Source organism: Felis catus, chromosome A1 (assembly GCF_018350175.1).
Source record: "Felis catus isolate Fca126 chromosome A1, F.catus_Fca126_mat1.0, whole genome shotgun sequence".
Taxonomy (NCBI): Eukaryota; Metazoa; Chordata; class Mammalia; order Carnivora; family Felidae; genus Felis; species Felis catus.
Genome location: NC_058368.1, coordinates 196,280,966 through 196,300,384, shown reverse-complemented (window position 1 = coordinate 196,300,384; position 19,419 = coordinate 196,280,966). Strand labels below are relative to the sequence as shown.

General features: G+C 56.0%; 1 protein-coding gene across 2 annotated transcripts in view; it reads right to left on the bottom strand.

Annotated features, from left to right (window-relative positions):
- CAMK2A (calcium/calmodulin dependent protein kinase II alpha) overlaps positions 1-14,331 on the bottom strand; it is a 60,572-nt gene extending 46,241 nt beyond the window's left edge. Inside the window, exons 1-2 of one of the 2 annotated variants that reach the window (XM_011286079.4) lie at positions 14,107-14,331; positions 593-687 (exon numbers count right to left, since the gene is read on the bottom strand). In XM_011286079.4, the coding sequence (XP_011284381.1) occupies positions 593-687; positions 14,107-14,168 (157 nt within the window). In that variant the 5' untranslated portion in view covers positions 14,169-14,331. The remainder of the gene's footprint in view (positions 1-592; positions 688-14,106) is intronic. The other variant, XM_011286088.4, reaches the window with a different exon arrangement.
- Between the last annotated feature and the right edge of the window lie 5,088 nt (positions 14,332-19,419).

The window sequence follows — 19,419 nt, the reverse complement described above, 5'->3', positions numbered from 1 at the left end:
GGTGCTATCCTAGGTACTGGGGATAGCAGGGACTGAGACCCATCCCTACCCTCTTGGAGCTTAGAGCCAAGAGGCAAGATGGATGTGAAATCAGGGACCAAGTCAGTCAATGGGATAAGTCCAGGTTGGGGTAAAGCCACAAAGGTAAACAGTAATAACATAAAATAGGGGAGACCCCTCAGATTTGGGGGTCAGGGGAGCCTCTCAAAGGATGGGACATTGAGCTGCGACCTGAAGATTTAGAAAGGATCAGGCTTGTAAAAGGAGCCAGGTGAGGGAGTCCCAGCAGAGGGAATGGTGGGTGCAGAGGTCTGGAGATGAGAGAGGGAGCAAGTAGCAGAAAAATGGGGAAAGGAAGTCCTACCTGGAGCCTTTGCCTTCATCTGGGTGGGAGGCAGAGAGGCCATGGCCTCCGGTCTAGATCCCCGAAGGAAGGAAAATGGAGGGGTCTGCGCTCATAATACCCACAGGAGGAAGCAGCTCCCTCCTGCAGCATCACCCAGGGGGACAGACCCAGGTCCTGGCTCTAACCCAAGGGGTAGAGGGTAGCGAGAGCCCCAGAGGGCGGGCGAGGCATAGGTCTGCTACCTACCTCTGGCCGACAGCTTCTTGGTGTTGATGATCTTAGCAGCATACTCCTGGCCAGCCAGCACCTTCACACACCTGCGCACCACCGAGAAGGCTCCCCTGGAAGGACAGAGAAGGCGCAGGGGGTAAGGAAGGGCCCAAGGGACGCATCGCTGGGACAGACCAAAGCCCATGCGTCTGCACCATACTGGCCAGGGAGACCTCCTGCGGGGCTGCAGGAGCTCCCGGGGACAACTGTGGCCTGACTCGGGCACGGGGCAGGGCTGGAGACCCAGGAGAACCACTGGTAGCAGATTATCAGGGCCTTGGCCTCACGAGAGACGAACTTTGCAGAGTTGTAATAAGTCGGGCTCTCCAAGTTGTAAAACATTAGAATCGTGTAGTGTGAGAATCATAGCATCCCGGTCTCTGAAAGATTTTACTTTTTCATTCTTTGAGTAGGTAACACATCAACTCGGTTCAAAGTTCAAAAGATTGGAAAGACTCCTTCCCACCCCTGTACCCCAGTCTCCGAGGTCCCGTCCCCAGGGACAGCTAGTGTTACCAGGTCCTTGAGCAGCTGTCCACAAATACTCTCCCCCACACAAAGGTACTGGAACTTGCAGACCATTCTGCACCCTCCTTTTTTTTTTTAAAGTCTATTTATGTATTTTGAGAAAGAGAGGGGGAGACGGTGAGCAGGGGAAGGGCAGAGAGAGAGAAGGAGAGAGAGAATCCCAAGCAGGCTCTGTGCTGTCAGCGCAGAGCCTGACCCGAGCCTCCAAACCACAAGCTGTGGGATCATGACCTGAGCAGAAACCAAGAGTCGGACGCTTAACCGACGGAGCCACCCAGGCACCCCTTCACCCTACCTTTTTTTCGGTAGATATCTTGGAGATACTCTTTCCAAATTGTGTATGTTACAAGAGGGGTACCTGGGTGGCTCAGTTGGTTGAGCATCCGACTCTTGATCTCGGCTCAGGTCATGATCCCACAATTCGTGGGTTCGAGCCCCACACCAGGTGTAGAGCCTGCTCGGGATTCTCTCTCTCCTCTCTCTGCCCCTACCCTGCTCTCTCTCTCTCTCTTTCTCTCTCTCAAAAATAAACAAAGATTTTAAAAATCTTGAAAAAACACAAAAAACAAATCGTCACATAAAGAGCTCCTCGTTATGTATTCATATGGCTGTCCCATAATTTGCCTAGCCAGTCCCCTATCACTGGGCAATTAGGTTAGTTCAAACCATATTACAAACAATGACTAACCTTCTATGTGTGCCTTAGAATTACTTTTGTCTTGTGTGCAGCTGTCTGTGGATAAACTTTGAGAAACGGTGTTCCTTGGTCAAAGGGTAGGTGTTATTGGTAATTTCAACAGATAATGAGAGATTATCCGTCTTAGAGATTGTACCAACCTACTTTCTCTAGTATGTGAGGGGACCCTTTCCCTCGCCCACGTCAACAGTGTATCATCAAGCTTTTTTGTCTTTGCTAGTGAGACAGGTGGAAAATGGCAACTAAGCGTAGATTTGATCTGTGGGTCTCATATTGATTAAGGCCGAGCCTCTTTTCACATGTTTTAAGAGGCTTCTGAGACTTGACCCTCAAAGTATCAGTGGCTGGGAAAAGAATCTGGAGCGAGGGATAAGTTTCAGCGCTTGCATGGGGACATTGATTACTGCCATGTGGAGTGTGGCCCATGTCCCAGATTGTTCAACTTTTTGAGAAAAGCCAGAAGTCTGGATATGTATGTGAAAATTCCCAATTTTTAAAGACTGGCACCTTACTCTTGAAAATAATCTTTTTAAACAGAGGATCTGGCCAAACAAAACTAGTTTGAGGGTTAGATCTTGTAGCCAAGAACTATGTCATACCCCCTCCCACAAAGGTCATCTGGTCCAACTCCTTCATGTCACAGACGATAAACCTTCCCTGCCCCTAAGGAGCTGGACACTGACCGTAGGAACCACCCTTAGCCCCCTAACCACAGACTAAAGGCAAGAAGTGAGTCTCTGGGCAGGTTTTCCCAATTTTATTTTATTTTATTTTAATTTTTATTTTGTCTTTGAGAGAAAGAGAGAGAGAGAGACCATGCACAAGCGGGGTGGGGGGTGGGGGCAGAGGGAGACAAAGAGAGAAAATCTTAAGCGGACTTCACGCTCATCGCGGAGCCCAGCGTGAGCTTCGGTCCCAGACCCTGGGATCAAGACCTGAGATGAAATCAAGGGTCAACCCTCAGTGCTCAACAGCCACCCAGGTGCCCGTCCCAGTTTTAAGGTGTATGTGAATCACCAGGGTGTCTTATCGAAATGCAGAGTCGGGTTCCTTAAGTCAGGAGTAGAGCTCAAGACTCTGGGAGCTCAGCGTAGAAGACTCACGAAGCTAGCTGTAGGCAGAGCTAGGTCTGGAACTCTGGTATTTGCTCTCCCTCACCAAGGGAGCCCGCCACACCCAGGTTCCTGACGTGGCCACATCCTCCAACGCTGATGCCCTATCCTCAGCATACGGGTAGGTCCAAGCCCAGGAGGCCTGCAGGCTGGCACAGGCACCCTCCCTACGTACACCCTGGGCCCGGTGTCACTGGTTTCACGTCTGGGCAGCATGAATGGAGAGGGTGGGAGACTGAGGAGGGATGAGGAAGAAAGTGCCAGGAGGGGGCTGGAGACCGGGAAATGCGACCTCTAGGAAAGCCCTAGAAGGCCAGAATTCCTGGGCAAGTAGAAAGTCTCACACAGCAATGGACCTTCCTTGAGGTGGGCACCACGCTGTCCCCCCACCCCGACCCCCCCCTACACACACACCCAGGAAAGCAGCAAGACCTGGGTGCCTGGCCTGTGCTCCCAGAGCACTCCACACCCACCCATCTAGCCCAAGTTCACGGCTGGTTGCTCCTCCCGTCCCTCCCACCTGACGGTAAGTTCCTGAGGGCCAGGACTTTCACTTGCTGCTCCACCTGCCTGTGCCCGGGGAACCCAATGTCTACTGCCCATAGGGCTTCCATAAATGTTACTTGCAGAAACAGGAGGTGGGTTGAATTCGCAGTGGGAGGGACTGAAACGAGACCGGGGAAGGGGATTTTCCATCAGAAGTGTTAGGAATAGGAACAGGCATCTGAAGAAGGTAGGGCACAACTCATCTCTCAAAGAGATGACAGACAGACAGGTGGACGGGCCTAAAGACCTTCAGGTCCCTGCCCAGCTGGAGTCCACGATTCCCAAAGGCCCCAAGGGACAGAGTGTTTAAGGTGGCCCCTCTGGGAAAGGTTGGAGAGCCCCAGTGAGATCAGGGGGCAGGGAAGGAGAGAGGCTGTAAGCTCCTGGGTGCAGGGCGGAGTCTTGCCCCAGTGACCAGCATCTAGCCCATGTCCGGTCTGGAGCCTGGAGTTCAATTAATGTGGGAGCGAGGGATGGAGGGATGGAAGGGTGGTGGGAGGAAGACAGGAAAAGAGGGATAGATATAATTTCTCCACGAAAGAAATAAATGCTAAGTAAGAAGTAGAAAAAACTAAGTAAAAAAATCCATTCCAGGTAAAGACCTTAGACCAATGGTTGCCAAACTGCTTGCTCAGGAATCCCCTGGGGGTATTTTTAAAATACATATTCCAAGGCCCCATCCAGACCGACCAAATCAGAACCTCTGGGCAGAGGCACAGGGGATCTGTATTTTCATTGAACACATGGGTTCAGGTGATAGTTTCCCAGCCAACTGGGCTGTCCTTCCTGCCCTCTGCGGGAGTCCTCCTAGATGCCTTGTCTCCGGACATCAGCACTGAAGGGGCTGGCACATGTACTTCTGTGCAGGGTGGCTTGACAGGCACGTGAACCTGGGCTCTGCCTCAGGAGCTGAGAACCTAGGAGCCACAGCTATAAAACAGTAGAAGGCACATTCGCTAAACTTCCTCCCTGGAACACAGCGCCAAGCTTTTGGGTAAGTCTCAGCTTCTAGCTGGGGGTCCTAACTAGGTTCTAACAGGGGGAGGGCTGCTGCAGGGGCCATGTACCCCCTGAAGGACATCCTGCGCCTCTGAAAGTAGGTATGTGCATTTTTTTCTGGGGCAAGGATGCACAGCTTTTAGCAGCAGCTCAGAGGGAGGAGTTTATCAAAACCAGTTCAGAGCTACTGGTCCAGAGGGCACCAGCCTCCCACGTACCCAGAAGGCATCCTCCTTTCAAATGCATGTGCACCACTAAGCTCCTTCTTGAACACAGCAGCCCTGTAAAGTGGGAATTAATCATATCCGGCCGGCAGGTCGATGGGCAGGAGCTTGGAAACAGGACAGGGCAGAGAGGGGAGGAGGCCAAGATGGGGAGGTCAGCGTGGAAGGGAGTGACCAGGGGTCCCGAGAGGAAGGGAAAGCAGGTCACAGAACGTGGTCAGGGAGGGGTGTGTCTGTGAGACAGACAGACCCAGAAGGGACAGAATCGCAGCTCTCAGCCCTGCTGGGAGGTCTTGGGCAGGGGTCTGCCCCAACACAGGCCTCCCCTTCTTTATCTGCAGCACGGGAGTTGGGGTGTGGATGAGGCGAAATAGCACAGAGCCCTCGCCATCTTTAATATTCTACACCAGCACCGTCCAACAGAATGTTCTGGGATGGTGGAAATATTCCGTGTCGTCCAACGTGGCAGCCGCTAGCTTCATATGCTCATAGAGCACTTGCAATGCGGCTCGGAGGACTGAAGAACGGAATTTTTTATTTCATTCAAACAGCTATACGTGGCTAGTGACCACCGTGTTGGATGGCGAAGTTCTAGAAGAACAGGCATTCCCGAACCAGACCAACCAGAGTTCAAATCACGGTGCCGCCACTCACCAGCAAGCCCCTTAACCTCACTAAGCCTGTTTCCTCCCCTGTAAAGTGTAGCCAGGAATAGTACTCACCCTGTGCAGTTGTTTCAAGGATTCAATGAGATAATAAGGTATGCAATAGCTTTAGCACAGTCCCTGGAGTCTAGTAAATGCTCAAGAAACGTCGCCTTTTATAGGCATCATTATCTACGAAGTGATGAGAACAGCTGGCTTCATCAGAAACAAAATGGACCCCGTTTGCCAAGCTCAGAGAAGGAGGAAGTCAGGAGAAGAGGTTGTGGGGGCCACGGTGAGGAGGGGAAGGGCTGCTCCCCAGGGCAGAGCAGCGTGCCCCTGTGGGGGCGGGGGGGGGGGGTGGGGGGGGGGCACAGGCAGGCAGGGAGGCCCTGCTCTCCAACAGACAGATGGAGAGGGCACGGTGAGAGTGGGTCCAGCATGGCTGAGAATGTGGGAACGTGCTAATGGGCCGTGAAAAGCAAGATTCACACTGGGAAATTGCTTTCTGGCTGCCTGGCAGGCTCGGTGTCCTGGGAGTTGCTGGCTGTCAGCCCACCGGGGGCTCACCACTCTCCCTCGCCTGAACCAGCCCGGAATGCTGACGTTGAAGCCAGGTGAGCACGGGGAGCATTCGAGGGGGGGCTTGAGAGACCTGGGGCCTCGCCCAGCTTGGCTACCAGCTTCTTATCCTCTGGGCCTCAGTTTCCCCATTTGAAAGATGGGGATGAGGACCCGCAGTCACACTTCCCCCTGGGCCATTTGGGAGAAGTCTCTCCTACACAGGGATGGGGAGAGGCTCCTGCTACCAAAACAACTTCCTCTAAAGTAAACCTCCCCACCTTTACCCCGAGCTGCCCAGAGCCCAGGGCGTGCCCGTGGGTCTCAGCAGACAGAAGACAGTTTCTGGGGGCCTTCTGGAAACAGCACAGTCACAGAACCCGCACCCCCCTCTACTCTGGACTCCTTAGGGGGTCTGATTGTCAGGGGTCCCGACAAGTACTAGGGTCTTCTGTTCACTGGCTGCTTCCTCAAACACACAACAGGTCTCCCTTATTCTGGAAAAATAAATAACCATCCTGCTCCCCCCCCCCAATTTTTAAATTGAAAACCAAGAACTTCTCTCTCGACCCAACAGCTTGGGCCATTTCCTTCCTCCCTCTTTGCTGCCAAACTTCCAGAACAAGTGTCCGACATCCGCTGCCTCCTCTTTCCACCTCCCACACTCCATGAACCCACCACAATCTGGTGCCCACCCCCGGGCTCCCTGGAAAAAGCTGTGCCAGGCCCGCCCACCCAGTGCCCCTCCCCCCCGCCCCTGCAGCCCCAGTGGGCCTGCTCCCCCTTGCCTGTCCCACACCAGGCGACATCTGGCCCACCTCCCTTTTTGTTTCTAGGTGGCTGCACTCTCCCTGGGACCTTGCCCTGCTGCCAGTGCCTTCCCCTGCTCATCTCCCCCCAGATCATTTCTCCCCGTTCTCTCTCCACCGTCCTCTTACCACCTCCCTCCAGCCCCTCCACCGGGCCATCAGCTGGGATCTCTGGGGAGGGTCTGGGCGGTCATGAGCACACATAAAATTTAAACAAAATGACTCTGTGTCTGCGTATTATCCTGGGCAGAGGATGCATATCTTCCATCAGCTTCACAAAGGATCTGTGACCCCACCACCCCTGCAGATGGTAAAAGCCACTGACCATCATGCAAGATTGAAACCTGCTTCTGTATAGCCCCTCCTGCCTCCAGAATTTCAGTCCCGAGTTTCTAGCTATTCATCATGTTGCTTGGATGCTACGTGACAGGCAACTCATAATCAAAGTCCAGTCTCCTCGGGAAAGTCTCCTCACCCTCAGTTAAAATACCTAAGCATTCCACTTCTCTGAGATGAGCTGGGGTGATTCCAGAAAGTTCTAGGTCAACAGGAACCGTTATCTGTCAGAGCATCAGCGTCCGGAACCTGTGGTAACTCACAGCCCAAGTTAGCTGATCTGATCACTCAGCAGAGAGGAAGGCCTGGGGGTATGGATGCCCGAGCAGACGGAGTCAGAATGTCTGGCCATCAGAGGGGCCACGGGGTGGGCCACATGTGACCGCATCAGGAGCTGGTGTGCCCAGTGATATCTTCCCAGTGACGTCGACTTTTTCCCCATTCCACAGATGTAGAAACTGAGGTCAAGCCCTTGAACCCAGGACTCCTGACTCCTTGTCGGTTGCTCTCTCCAATACCCCACATTCTCAGATTAGAGGTGGCCCTCACCTTGGGTCCACAGATGGACTTTAGGGCAGAGGGATCTTTGAGAAATAATACACCCTTGCAGTGGGTTGTAGTGAAGCGTTTTTCTAGGAAAGTGCCAGGGAGTCGTATGAGAGTCTCTGAGGGCTCCTAGATTTCCAGACCAGTTAAAAAGCTGGGGTCAGATCTGTCGAGAAACAAAAGGGATATCCTGTTTCCGTAATAACCCCTTCGAGTGCTTTAAACAAATCCCTTCACCTTTTGGGGCCTCAGTTTGCCTATCCGTGAAGTCAACTGTCGATCATTGTTAAACCCGCTCTTTCTTTCTTCTTAGTTCTTTTTATTATTATTATAATTATTTTCTAATCTTTATTTATTTTTGAGAGAGAGAGAGACAGAGCATGAGCAGGGGAGGAACAGAGAGAGAAGGAGACACAGAATCTGAAACAGGCTCCAGGCTCTGAACTGTCAGCACAGAGCCCGACGTGGGGCTCGAACCCACGAACTGCAAGATCGTGACCTGGGCCGAAGTTGGACGCTTAACCGACTGAGCCACCCAGGCGCCCCTTAGTTATTTCTTTTTAAGCCACGATGCCCTTTTAAAATAACAAACAAAACACAGCTATGCAGGTCTCCCAGTGGCAAATAGATCAGAGGAGATAGGGGCTTTGGGCCTAGGGGCCCCATTTGTTTGGTGTTCTCTCTCTTCTCCCCAGTTCGCTACAGCAGCTCGGCCCAGAACCCCACAGACTATAGCATTTCGCAGCCAGAAAATTCTAGGACCTTATTACTGAAACCTTACATCTCCCTCCTCCCATCCTGGGCTGCAGCCACCCGCTGCCAGGGACTCAGTGTCGTCGAGCTGTCCCACACCCCACAGGCCTGCCCCATGCCAACCCAGCAGAAGTCTTGTGGGGGACACAGAAGGTCTGGGAACCAGAAGATTCTGTTTGCCACAGGGAACAGTGAACCAACAGAAGTCCTAACATATTCCTTGTTTTGGCTGTGCATGGGTTTTCTTGAATGGGTTACAAAAAGGGAAATAGAACAATATTCACAGACCTTGGAGAGAGGACCTGAACGGACAGAAGCAGGGGGGATGATGAGGGCCTGCTTCCTCCTCAGGCTCCATCCACCTGCACACCCTGAAGCCTTCTAGAAGTTCAGAGAGAGACACTAGAGCCAAGCACCAGACAAGAAAGAGGCTGGAGTGCCCTATTCTTGTGTGCCATTGGCCTGTGCGACCTTGGGCAAGGCCCTGGCCCTCTCTGGGCCTTGGTTCCCTATCCGTAAGACAAAGGAGCACTCCTCACTCCAGTACTCTGAGTGGGATTGAGTGTGTGCTCAGGAAATACCTGTTGCCGGGAGGCAAGAGTCATAGACATGTTTCTCCTTTTACGCGACCCCAAGGCCCTCAACCTTCTCCGACAAGGAAAGTTCCAGGGGCCTCACCTGACACTTTGGGGCCAGCCACGCCCCAAAAGGGGCTGGAGGGCCTGGGCTGGGCCTCTGGGGGCTGCGTCAGCCTGGCCAGGGACGCAGGCTTCCTACTGTGCCCCAGAGAAGCTCAGAAGCTCAGAATGCAACATGGGCAACATGCATGCTGGAGAGGGTGGACCGTGGCAAAGGGGCCTGCACTAGGAGAGGGAAGGGCAGGGCGGGGGAGCCCAGGAGCGCAGCCAGCATCATCTTGCTCCCCCTGCGCTGGGAGGTAGACCTGGGCTGGATGCCCTCTTGGAACCGGTGTGTGCGTGTGTGTGCGCGCGCGTGCGCGTGTAACCGGATGCAGGCATTGCATTCCAAGGCTCTGTCCTCACCCCACTGAGGGCCGGGGCCCCAGACTGCAGGGGTGCTGGCAGCAGTGTCACTGTGTGCTTGTGCAGGGAGGCAGGCGGGCAGGAGGGAGGCTCAGCAGAGTGTCAGTGTGTCTCAGCCTGTGTGGGGGTGGCTGTGCGGGGGTGGAGGGCTGCGGCATGCACCAGAACATGTGCGTGCCTGCCGCTCGGATGGCTCGGAGGGGGAGGAAGGAAAGTCTGTCCCTTTCCCTGTTCCCGTCACCCCTCCCCACCTTGAAGACCTGCCCCCCCCCCTCCAATTTCCCATCCTTGGCTTTTGGCCCCTGAGAACGATCTGGTCCCCTACCTTGGCTTTGCTACTGCCTCTCCCTGTGGCCTTGGGCTATTGCTCTCTGGGTGTTGGTCCCGCCATCTAGGTTATAAATAGCGAGTGTGGACGGTCCTTCCAGTTCTGATGTTCTTTGAGTCTGAAATTTCCCATGTGTGACCCCCACAGAGGGAAGCTACAGAGGGCAATACCTCTCATGGGGCATTTCCGCATCTGCAGAATTATTCTGATCCCCATTTTACAGATGGTAAAGTTGGGGCTCACAAAGGACCAGGGATCCACACAGGGTGGCCCGGTAAATTCGAGGCAGAATCGTGTTTGAACATAAGCCTCAGCTCGGCGTTCTCGTACCCAGAAGGTCGTGGCCCCTCTTCCCTGGGAGCATTGCCCCGACACAGCAGCGAGAGGGGTCCCTATCATGAACCGTCTCCCCACCATGTCCCGGGTGCCAGACACCGGCACAGCGGCCATTCCACCTTCTCAAGCCTCGGTCTGCTCATCCGGCAGGTGGGTGAGTAAGCCCTCTGCCTCCCTCAGAGACGAGCTAATGGCTGGAGAGGTGCTTCACCGGCCCCAAAGCGCTGTGAATATGAGGTTATGCGAAGCAAAATGCAAGTGTACCTCCATCTTTGGGTGGTGTATGGACGGCCAGGTGTTTCCTCTCCCCAACATTACCCCATTGAGGCTCCTAACAGCTCAGCCGGGGAAGGATGGGATTGTGGAGCACACTGGCAGACGTTAGAGCTTGCATGTCACGCGGGATCCTAAGCACCCAGGATGCTGGCCCCCCAGTGTGGGGAGCAGCCTCTAGGCCCCATGTCCCCCACTGGTCAGCCCGGCCCAAGCCCAGCTCCTGATACACAGCTGTGGGGGTAAGAGCGGGCAGGGGGCTCCGGAGCTAGCTCTGGTCCGTCCCTCTGCCGACCTGGCTGGCCCCTGGAGCCCCTCCCTCCGCCCAATACTGCCCTTGAGTCAATTTCGGATCCCAGTTTCTAGAGAAAGACTGGGCTGTGCTCTCTCTCCAGTCTCCCTCCCTCTCCCTCTCTCAAGTAAAATCTCCTTCGGAAGCTCTTTCTGGACGGCTGCAGAGCAATTCTCTGCCTCCCTAACCTCTCCTAGAAGTGGGATTCCAAAGCCCAGAGAATGTCAACGGCTGGAAGAGACATCCTCCTTTCCCGGCCTCCTGGAACCTGACCCCTTGCCCCGATCGTGGTCTTCCCAGAAGTCAGGCTCTGCTGAGAGCTCTGCCCAGACCGCACCCCACCCAGCTGACTGACCGCCAGGTGGGAGAGAGACAGCTTCTCTTACATCCGTAGCCCACCCCATCCTGGGCTCCTAGAAGGCCTGCATCATAAGCCAGTCCTCACCGAGTAGGGCGCCAGGAAGCCCTCGAGAGGCACACGCCCTCCTCTCCAGCTGGGCAGCCCAGGGCCCTGCGGGAGGTCCAAAGGCTCCCATGTCCCCTCGCAGGGCCAACCCAGCTGCCTCTCCAAGGCCCCCTGCCAGTGATCTGAACCGGGATCTTGGAATAAGGGACTCAGCTCCTGCATGGTGACCGCAGTGTCCCAGCTGGCAGGGACTGTGGGTCAAGCATCCAAGGCCGGGCCCTGCAGGCGTCTTCCTCGCTTCTCCCAGCAGAAGAGGAGCTTGGTCAGGCCCCTCCCCCAAGCTGGGCAAACTCCAGACAGAAGGTAAACATGTGGCAGGCCCCGGCCGAGGGCTCCAGCCTGCCCAGCCTTTGAGGGCAACAATGATTCCGGCAGCAGCCCCTGCTGATGGCGCACTGGGTGCCAGGCCACATCTTCACGCGTGCCATCTTATTTCACCACCACAGCCTTTTTTTTTTTTTTTTTTTTTATCTCCAGACTACAGGGGGCTGTGGTCTGGCCACTGTCGCAGAGCCACGGATGGTGAGATCCAGAGCCTGGGCCGTGTGCTGGGCCCACCTCTACCTGCCCCACCGGGCGCCTGGCCTGACGCTGCTGCGCGGAGCAAAGCCCCCACCCGCTCAGTAATATGTCCCGGGGTTTCTAACCCAGCCATGGGTTAAAAGAGGTGTGGAGCCTCATTCTCTTTCCGATACAAGCATCGGTAACCCTAAGCCCATCACAGCCTTCCTAATGTCCTGCAAGCTCCCGACAATGCATGCGACATTTCGTAGGTTTGCGCCTTCTTCTGGAGAAGGCAGACTTAGACTTTCGTCAGATTCCTGGAGGCATATGAGACCTAAAAACGGTTAGGAGCCCGTATGGTTCTAGAAGGGAGAGGTCTGAAATGGATTAGACAAGGCCTGGCCATGCCTGCCACCCTCGGTTCTCCTCCCGTGGCCACACCAGGGCTCCCTGTCCCCTGAAATCCTGCCCCTGCCCCGGTCCTGGCCGGCAGTGGGGCTGAGAAGGCTCCCGAAGGCTCCCTGGGCCAAGTCGCCCCCACAGCACCCAGTCTGCATGATAGCCATCTCCTCTCGGGGCAAAATACCACTTTTATTTTCACTTTAAGTGCCTGAGTCACATCTCAACTCCATGTCACTGCACCCTGTGACGCAGTCCTCCCAGAGCCGAGCCTTGGTCATGCCCTGCAAGGCAGATCCCAGCTAATCAGGGGATCCTTGGGCTCCCGTGGGCACCGGAGCCCGGCTGAGAAGGGGCCCTGCGCACATTTAGCAGACAGCTTCAGTCCTCTGGAGCAGCTCAAAACACACTCAGAAACGCAGGAAGTCTGCAGACAAGAGTGAGCACACATCTGCACATGGGTGTGTGTCTGTACAGGGCCCCGGGGCATACCTGAGGGGTAGCCTGGGATGTGGATGTGAGTGTATGTGCAGGCAGCCTACTCGTACACAGCCACAGGCCCACCTCCCACACATATGCAGACACCAGCATAAGCTCACACATGCCTTCAACACCCACACTCCCACCCGAGCCTTTGGCCCAGGCCTCGCACGCACGCACATAAACCTTTCCGTGTGCGTGGCCCCCCATCCACACCCGGATGTGCGTGTCCAGACCTCAGAGAGGTACCACTGTGCCCAAAGCCCACACGGGCATCCTTACACAGACACAGACATCCTTACACAGACACGGACGTTTGCACACACCCAGACCCCACGCACGTTTGCCTGCTGATGTGCATGTAGCTCTGACCTGCCACACTCGGGCACACACAGTGACACCTATTCACCCCTTCACCCCCATGCAAATCAGCCAGTGGTACCCCTTGGGCCACCTGCACGCGCCCACTCTTGGCGGCCTTACACACGAAGCACACCCCACAACCCCCTCCTGCTGCACACATGTGAACACTTGCCTACCCTCTCGGGGCACGCAAGTGTACCCCAGAGTCAGTCTTTACACAACACACACCAAAATGTGCACTGGGTGCACGCATCCGGACCTCACCCCGGCACATATCTGCTCACAGGGCCCCTCTCCCCTGCACTCCTGCTGCCACAGCAAGGACCACCCGGGGCGCTGGAGCTGCTTTGCCCAAGGGGCAAACTCTGCCTCCAAACTATACCCCCACCCTGATCCATCCCTGGGCCAGAGTGTTTCCCTGACACTCCACGACCTACTGGGCCACCCCAGGAGGCTTTTCCCCCCGTACGCTCCCACCCTTCTCCCCCCGCCAGTCATCGGAGGCATAAAATGAGCTCTGGAGCTGGACAACTTTGCCAAGGGACCAGAGCCCGTATACCACTAGCCCCTGAAATGGTAGTGCTCCCCCCCAGCCCCACTTGCCTGATTGCCCCTCCCCACCTCCCAATACCCAGGAAGCCTCACCAGTCCCTCGGTTATTAACCCCTGCTGTACCGGTGCCCTCACGCCAAGAGGAGTTGGGAGGAGGAAGGTGGGGAGGGGATGCGCTTTCAGGGAGAAGTTGGCCACTCTGCACAGTCACCATTGGTGCCTAAAGTCAGAAAGGACTGCCTGGGAGGTGGTGAACTCTCTCCCATCAGAGGTGTCCAAGTTGAGGCCAGATGAACACCTCAAGAGAAAGTCGGCAGGGCGTTCCAGCCCTGGACTTAGCAGCCTGGGAAGATGTCTTTTTAACCCTGAGTTTCTAAAAATCTGTGTGTGCCCAGTCATGTGCCCCCATGTATGTGTGTGTGTGTGTGTGTGTGTGTGTGTGAGCGTGTGCATGCAAGCGTGCACCGGCATGCACCATCCACCTTTCACCCCTACACACACACTCACCTGACTGGCCTTGGCACATCTGTGCACCCACAAACATGCCTACACCCAGCTCCGGGCACTTTGCACGGGCAAGCGTCCCCAAACACACGCAGACTTCCTCCCTATGGGTACACAGGAAGCACGCAGGTGCACACCCCCTGCCCGTGACGCTGACCCCCTGCACCCTCCAGAACTCTCTGAGGTGCAACTCACTTTCCCAGTTCCTCGAAGAGCTGATACTCTTCCGTGAAGCGGGTGCAGGTGATGGTGGCCATCCTGGCGCTGGGCGGGCAGGCGAGGCTTGGGGCTGGAGGACCAGGACTGGGGCGCTGCTGCTCTGCACCCGGAACTGAGGACCACTCGCCTGCCTGCGCTGCCGAGCGCGAACCAAGAACCAGCTTGACTGACGAGCCCGGGGCTTCTGAGCAGGGCACTGTGGCTGCTCACAGCCTCGCGAGCCTTCGTCAGCATCCAGGTCCCCATGGCAACCACCTCCGAAACGCCCTGTTCCCGTTGCCCCGGTAACTGCCTCCCCAACACCTGCCTGCCTTCCACTGCGAAACCTGCTCCCGGACGCCCTGGCCCTAACCACACAGAATACTGCAGGCCTGTGTGGGCCCAGGGCGGATGGACCCAGCACCCCCCGAGGTGATGGACTGAGGGAGGGGTCTGGAGAGGGGGAGAAGAACCAACTTAATCCACAAGTGATCTTCTCTCTTCCCACCTCCCCCACCTCCAACTGTGGGTCCCTTGTAGCAGACAGGATGGGATTAAGTGGGGCAAAAAGGCAGTTGCCATGGTAACGGCCGGTGGGTGCCACATTCTGGGATGGTCCCCAGGAAAGACAGGATACAGTTACCCTGGCAACTTCATCTCCTCTGGAGAGACAGGTATTGCCCCGTTGCCCTGGCAACAGCCGGGTTCTAAGGTTTACAGGAAAAGATGGCTAATTCATGGGGATCTCTCTCCCAGTGGATCACTGTAGTCTGTAACTATCTCTCTGCTCCCCTCTGTATTTTGTTTTGGCCTCTGTCTCTGTCTTCCCCATTTGCTCTCGTTCTCTGCCACCCCTGTCCATCACACTGGCACTCTAACTTGGGGGACAAATGCAGAGGAGACATCCGGATTCTGGAGGGAACTGCCTTGCCTGCCCGCTCATCCCCACCCCTCTCCTCCAGCCCATGTTCCCAGTGGGACCATGGAGATCTGGCCTCCTGGGGCTCACGTCCCAGTTTCTGCTTGTGCTTTAAGTCAAGGTGAAAGAGGCAGAGGCGGGCAGTGGGGAGGGAAGCATGGCCTGGCATGGAGGGGAGTGGCCATGGGCCTGCCCTGAAATCCTCATTCCCTTTTCCTCATTCCCATTTTCCCTGCCAAGTTTGATTCTTCAGGGCAGCAGCCAGATCTATGGCCCCAAGATCTCACCCAAGCCCTGGGGGTTTAGGAAGGAAAAGGACTGGCGTTCAGGATCTGGGTTCAACTCCCGCTCTGACGTTTGTTGGCTGTGTGACCCTGGGAAAGTCACTGCCCCTCTCTGAGCCTCCAGCGCCCTTTCTACAAAACAGAACAAAGCTGCCACTGTAGAGGAAGGTTGTGAAGAAGGAGTGGGCTAAGGGCTGTGGAAGCCTTTGGGAAGTATGTAAACATGAGGCCTGTTTTTAGTTTCTGGAAGAGGAAAAGGAAGGTCTAAAGCAGGACCATGACCACCCCCATCACTAGCTTGGACTCAGAATTTCACACCCACCTCCTCCACGCAAGCTCATTTCACAGCCCACCAGGCTGAGGTCTCTTGCCAGCATTTGCCCACAGTGAGCACAGGTCGGATGAAAGGATCCAGGATCCAAACCCTCGTTTCTACCCCACCCCTCTGAGCCTCCAGCTTGCCTCACTGGTCACCTCACTTGCTGGACACGTTGTCTGCTTGTCGGTTATCCCCAGCCCTAGCGGGTCCCTGACTCACTACTTTAGGTCCAGGGGCCCCGGGAGACATCTGGGTCCCCTCTCCCACAATTCTGCCCCTCTTCCCGGGAGTTGGGGGTGGGAGAGAATGATGGGGTTAGCTCTCTGATGCAGCCACTTCTTCCCAGGAGAGAAATGGGAGGGAGGCCGAGGGGAAGGAGGGGAGGCGAGCTAGGGAGGAGGGGTAATGGCTTAGCCACTAATTGCACCATTACCACCTTCAGAAAAAGGAAAAGCCACTCAGTTTTGTTTCTGCGCACAATGCTTCCCGCTCCTGCCGCCAACGGTTGCAATTCAGAGGCAGAGAAGAGAGGCCTGTGCTCGGGGGCTGCACAGCTGGTGGGAGCGGGCTGGGCACGGAACACCACTAGAGGCAAGAGAGGCAGACGCCGTGGGGAAGTGGGGGAAGGACCGCACCCCCACCTCCCTGCCCAGGCCCTCTAGCCCTCCCCGGGAGGTGGCTTCCACTTGTGAAGGTGCTGCAACAGCCTTTAGTGACCACTGAAGCTACCTCAGTCATTGTCCAGGGGAGAGGAGAGGAACTCCATGCTCTATAGGCTGTGTGATTTTGGATGAGCAGCCTAACTTCTCTGTGCCTCAGTTTCTTCATCCGCAAAATACAGTTCATAATATTCCCTACTTCCAGGGCTGTTTAAGGATTACATGAGAGGAGCAGATGAGTACAGCAGCTGGCACGCTGTACGTGTTCATTGATGGGCAATTATTACTATTAAGGGACTCATAAGAAGCCCCTCCCTCCTCACGCCGCTCTGCCTGAGTCAGGGAAGCACACACGACTATCCTCTAGTCCTAGCACTTTGTGGCGCGGTTCTCTGAGTCCGCATTGGAGTTGAGCTCATGGTTTGAGCATCACCCTGGCCCGGCCTGGTTTGCAGCCTTTTGCTGGTAGAACAAAGAACAAGAACAAAGAGGCTAGGAGAGGGCTCACAAGGCCTCTAGCTCACTGGTGCCAACTTAACTTAATGGGGCTTTAGAAATTAACACATAAAACAAATAGCAAACGTGCCCCGAGGCTGTATTAATGGGAGTCTGAAGTTCTGAACAAAGGAGGTGATAGTCCTGCTCTGCTGGGAGCTGGCTGGACCACCCTGTTTCCTGGCTCGCCCCATCCCCAGTCCCCACTGGTGAAGGGAAGCATGTTCAGAAGAGAGCAGAGCACCGGGCAGCAAGAGCCAGAGGGACGAGAGGAACAGAGGCTAATGGCCGGCTCTCTCCCTGTGTCTGACAGGGACCATGGAGGTGGCCTATGTGGATTCAGGGGGCAAAAGCAACCTGGCCTCACACCACCCCGTCACCCCATCACCCTGTCCGTCCTTCCCTACCTCTATCTCCCCTTTCCTTCTCCTTCCTCTTCTCCTTTTCCTCTTTCTTGCCTTTCCCCCTTTCCTTCCCTCCCTTGAGCCCTTTCTTCTCAATCCTCCCTGTCCTTCTTGCTCCTTTTCACCTCCTTTCTTGTTTCTACCTCCCTCCCTCCCGCCTCCCGGCTGTGTACCTCTTCCCTCCCTCCCTGGGCTGGCCCGGCCCAGACCCTGTGCGCCCTGGGGGACGTCCAGGACCTGGCAGAGAGATGCATGGAGAGGAGGAAGAAGACAAAAGGTCTCCCTGGCAACTCTCATACACACCCTGCCCCCGCGTGCTCCGAACCTTCGAGAGCTCAGCTCAGGGGTGTGGGCACTGCCTCGGACAGGCACCCCCTTCTGGAGTGGAACTGCCGCCCTGCGCGACAGCGAATTCACTGCCTCCCCTGTGCCCGTGAGGCTGGCAGCTGTGCCTGGTGGTGGCGGGCAGCGAGGAGCCAGGCCTGCCTCTGCGACGCGGGGAGAATGAGCCGATGATTGCAATGGGGGGACTGTTCCTGCCAGACTCCCCACCCCCCAGGGCCATGGCAGGCATGCGAGCCAGCACGTGTGCTCCCATCTGTAACACTCATGTGGTACTCAAGAGCTGGCCTGCATGCCGCGGGCTGGTGGCCAGGGGTGGGAGCCCAAGAGGTCACTGAGCACAGTTGTGGCATGTGAAGGTGGGGAACCTGAACGTGAATGCAAGCTATACCCTGGGTCTATGGGGTGGGATGGAAAAAAAAAAAAAAAAAAAAAAAAAAAAACCTGGGACCAGGGCCAAGTTCCTGGGCCATAGCAGAGGTGGGAAGGGGGTGGGGGGAACCAGAGCCCGGGAAGCATTGTGCCAGCCCACTGTCATCCCACCTTCCACAGCCCACACACATACTCTCAGGCACATGCCCAAGGGCCTCAGGGTCCTGCAGGGCCTGGGCAGGTACCACAGAAAACGTGCCGTCTGAAGGGTCCCCACGAGGCCTGTCCCACTAAGGGCAGTGAGCGTGAGGGGCAGAATCGGTGGAAAGTGGGCCAACAGAGAAATGATCCGGCAGAGGGTCTAGGTGGAGGGTGATGTGGTTAATTAACTGCAGTAAGTAATGCCAGCCTCGGACTCTGGAGAGAGGGAGGGGTCAGGGAGAATCGCTGTCCCCTGAGGGGGTCCCACATAGGAGACATTCCTTCCAGAGCAGAGGGAAGCAGGAAGCCAAGGGACAGAGGACGGTGGCTGCCGGGCCAACGTCTGCACAGCACAGCCTGCAGTTAGAGGACCCAAGTTCAAGTCTAGCTGTTGGCTAGGAGTGATTATGGCAGGTCTCTTTCCCACTGGGGCCTCCATTTCCTCCTCAGAAATATGGGGACAAGATGTTCCTTCGCTGACTCCAAAAATACGAGAAATAGCTGTTTCCGCTTTAGAGCCAGGCCCTGTGCTAAGCATACTGCGCAATTTATACGCACCACAGATATCTGTGACATAGGTACGATCACTGTGGATCTTGCAGAGATGTGACATGACTTACCCATGCGGGGTCTGTGTGACCTATGCACCCCTGCCCTATGCCCTTTGGCCTACACAAGGGCTGAAAGGGCCCTGACGGAGCCCATGTCCCACAAAGATGGAGACCAAGGCCCAGAGAAAGGAAGCTGCTGCTTCCTCCCTCGGCGGCAGAAGTCAGGGGCAGAGTTGGGACATAATCCAGAATTCCTGACTCCCAGAACAGTGCTCTTTCCCTTACCCTGCTCTGCCCTCCCTCTTTCTGGTGCTGAACGGCTGCTTGCCTAGGTCCCAAGGTAGCCAGTAGGTACCAAGCGAGAGGAGGGAATACTGTCAAGGCCCAGGGTAGGGCTCAGAGCCCTGTCCCTCTAGCCAGGTCCAGGGCTCCCTCCCGGTTCCTGGGGGACTGGTCGTCCCTGCCCAGGACTGCACAGGCAGGGCCCGGCTTGGACAGGGCCACCCCCGGTTCTAATCTGGGTGGCGGATCTGCTGACATCTGGTCCAGCCAAAGGGGAAATAGAGGGGCTGTCTGGCATCTCTGGACTCCACTCCCCCAGCTCTGTGACCCAAGGGGCCAGCACTGCCTCTGGTCTGCTCTCCCATCCACCCCTCCCCACCAGGTAGGCGGTCCGAGCATCCGCCTAGCAATGCCAGTCAAGGGCCTAAAACAGTCCAGACCCAGGTGCCCTGGCTGGGGGAAACTCAGGGGCCACAGGAAGA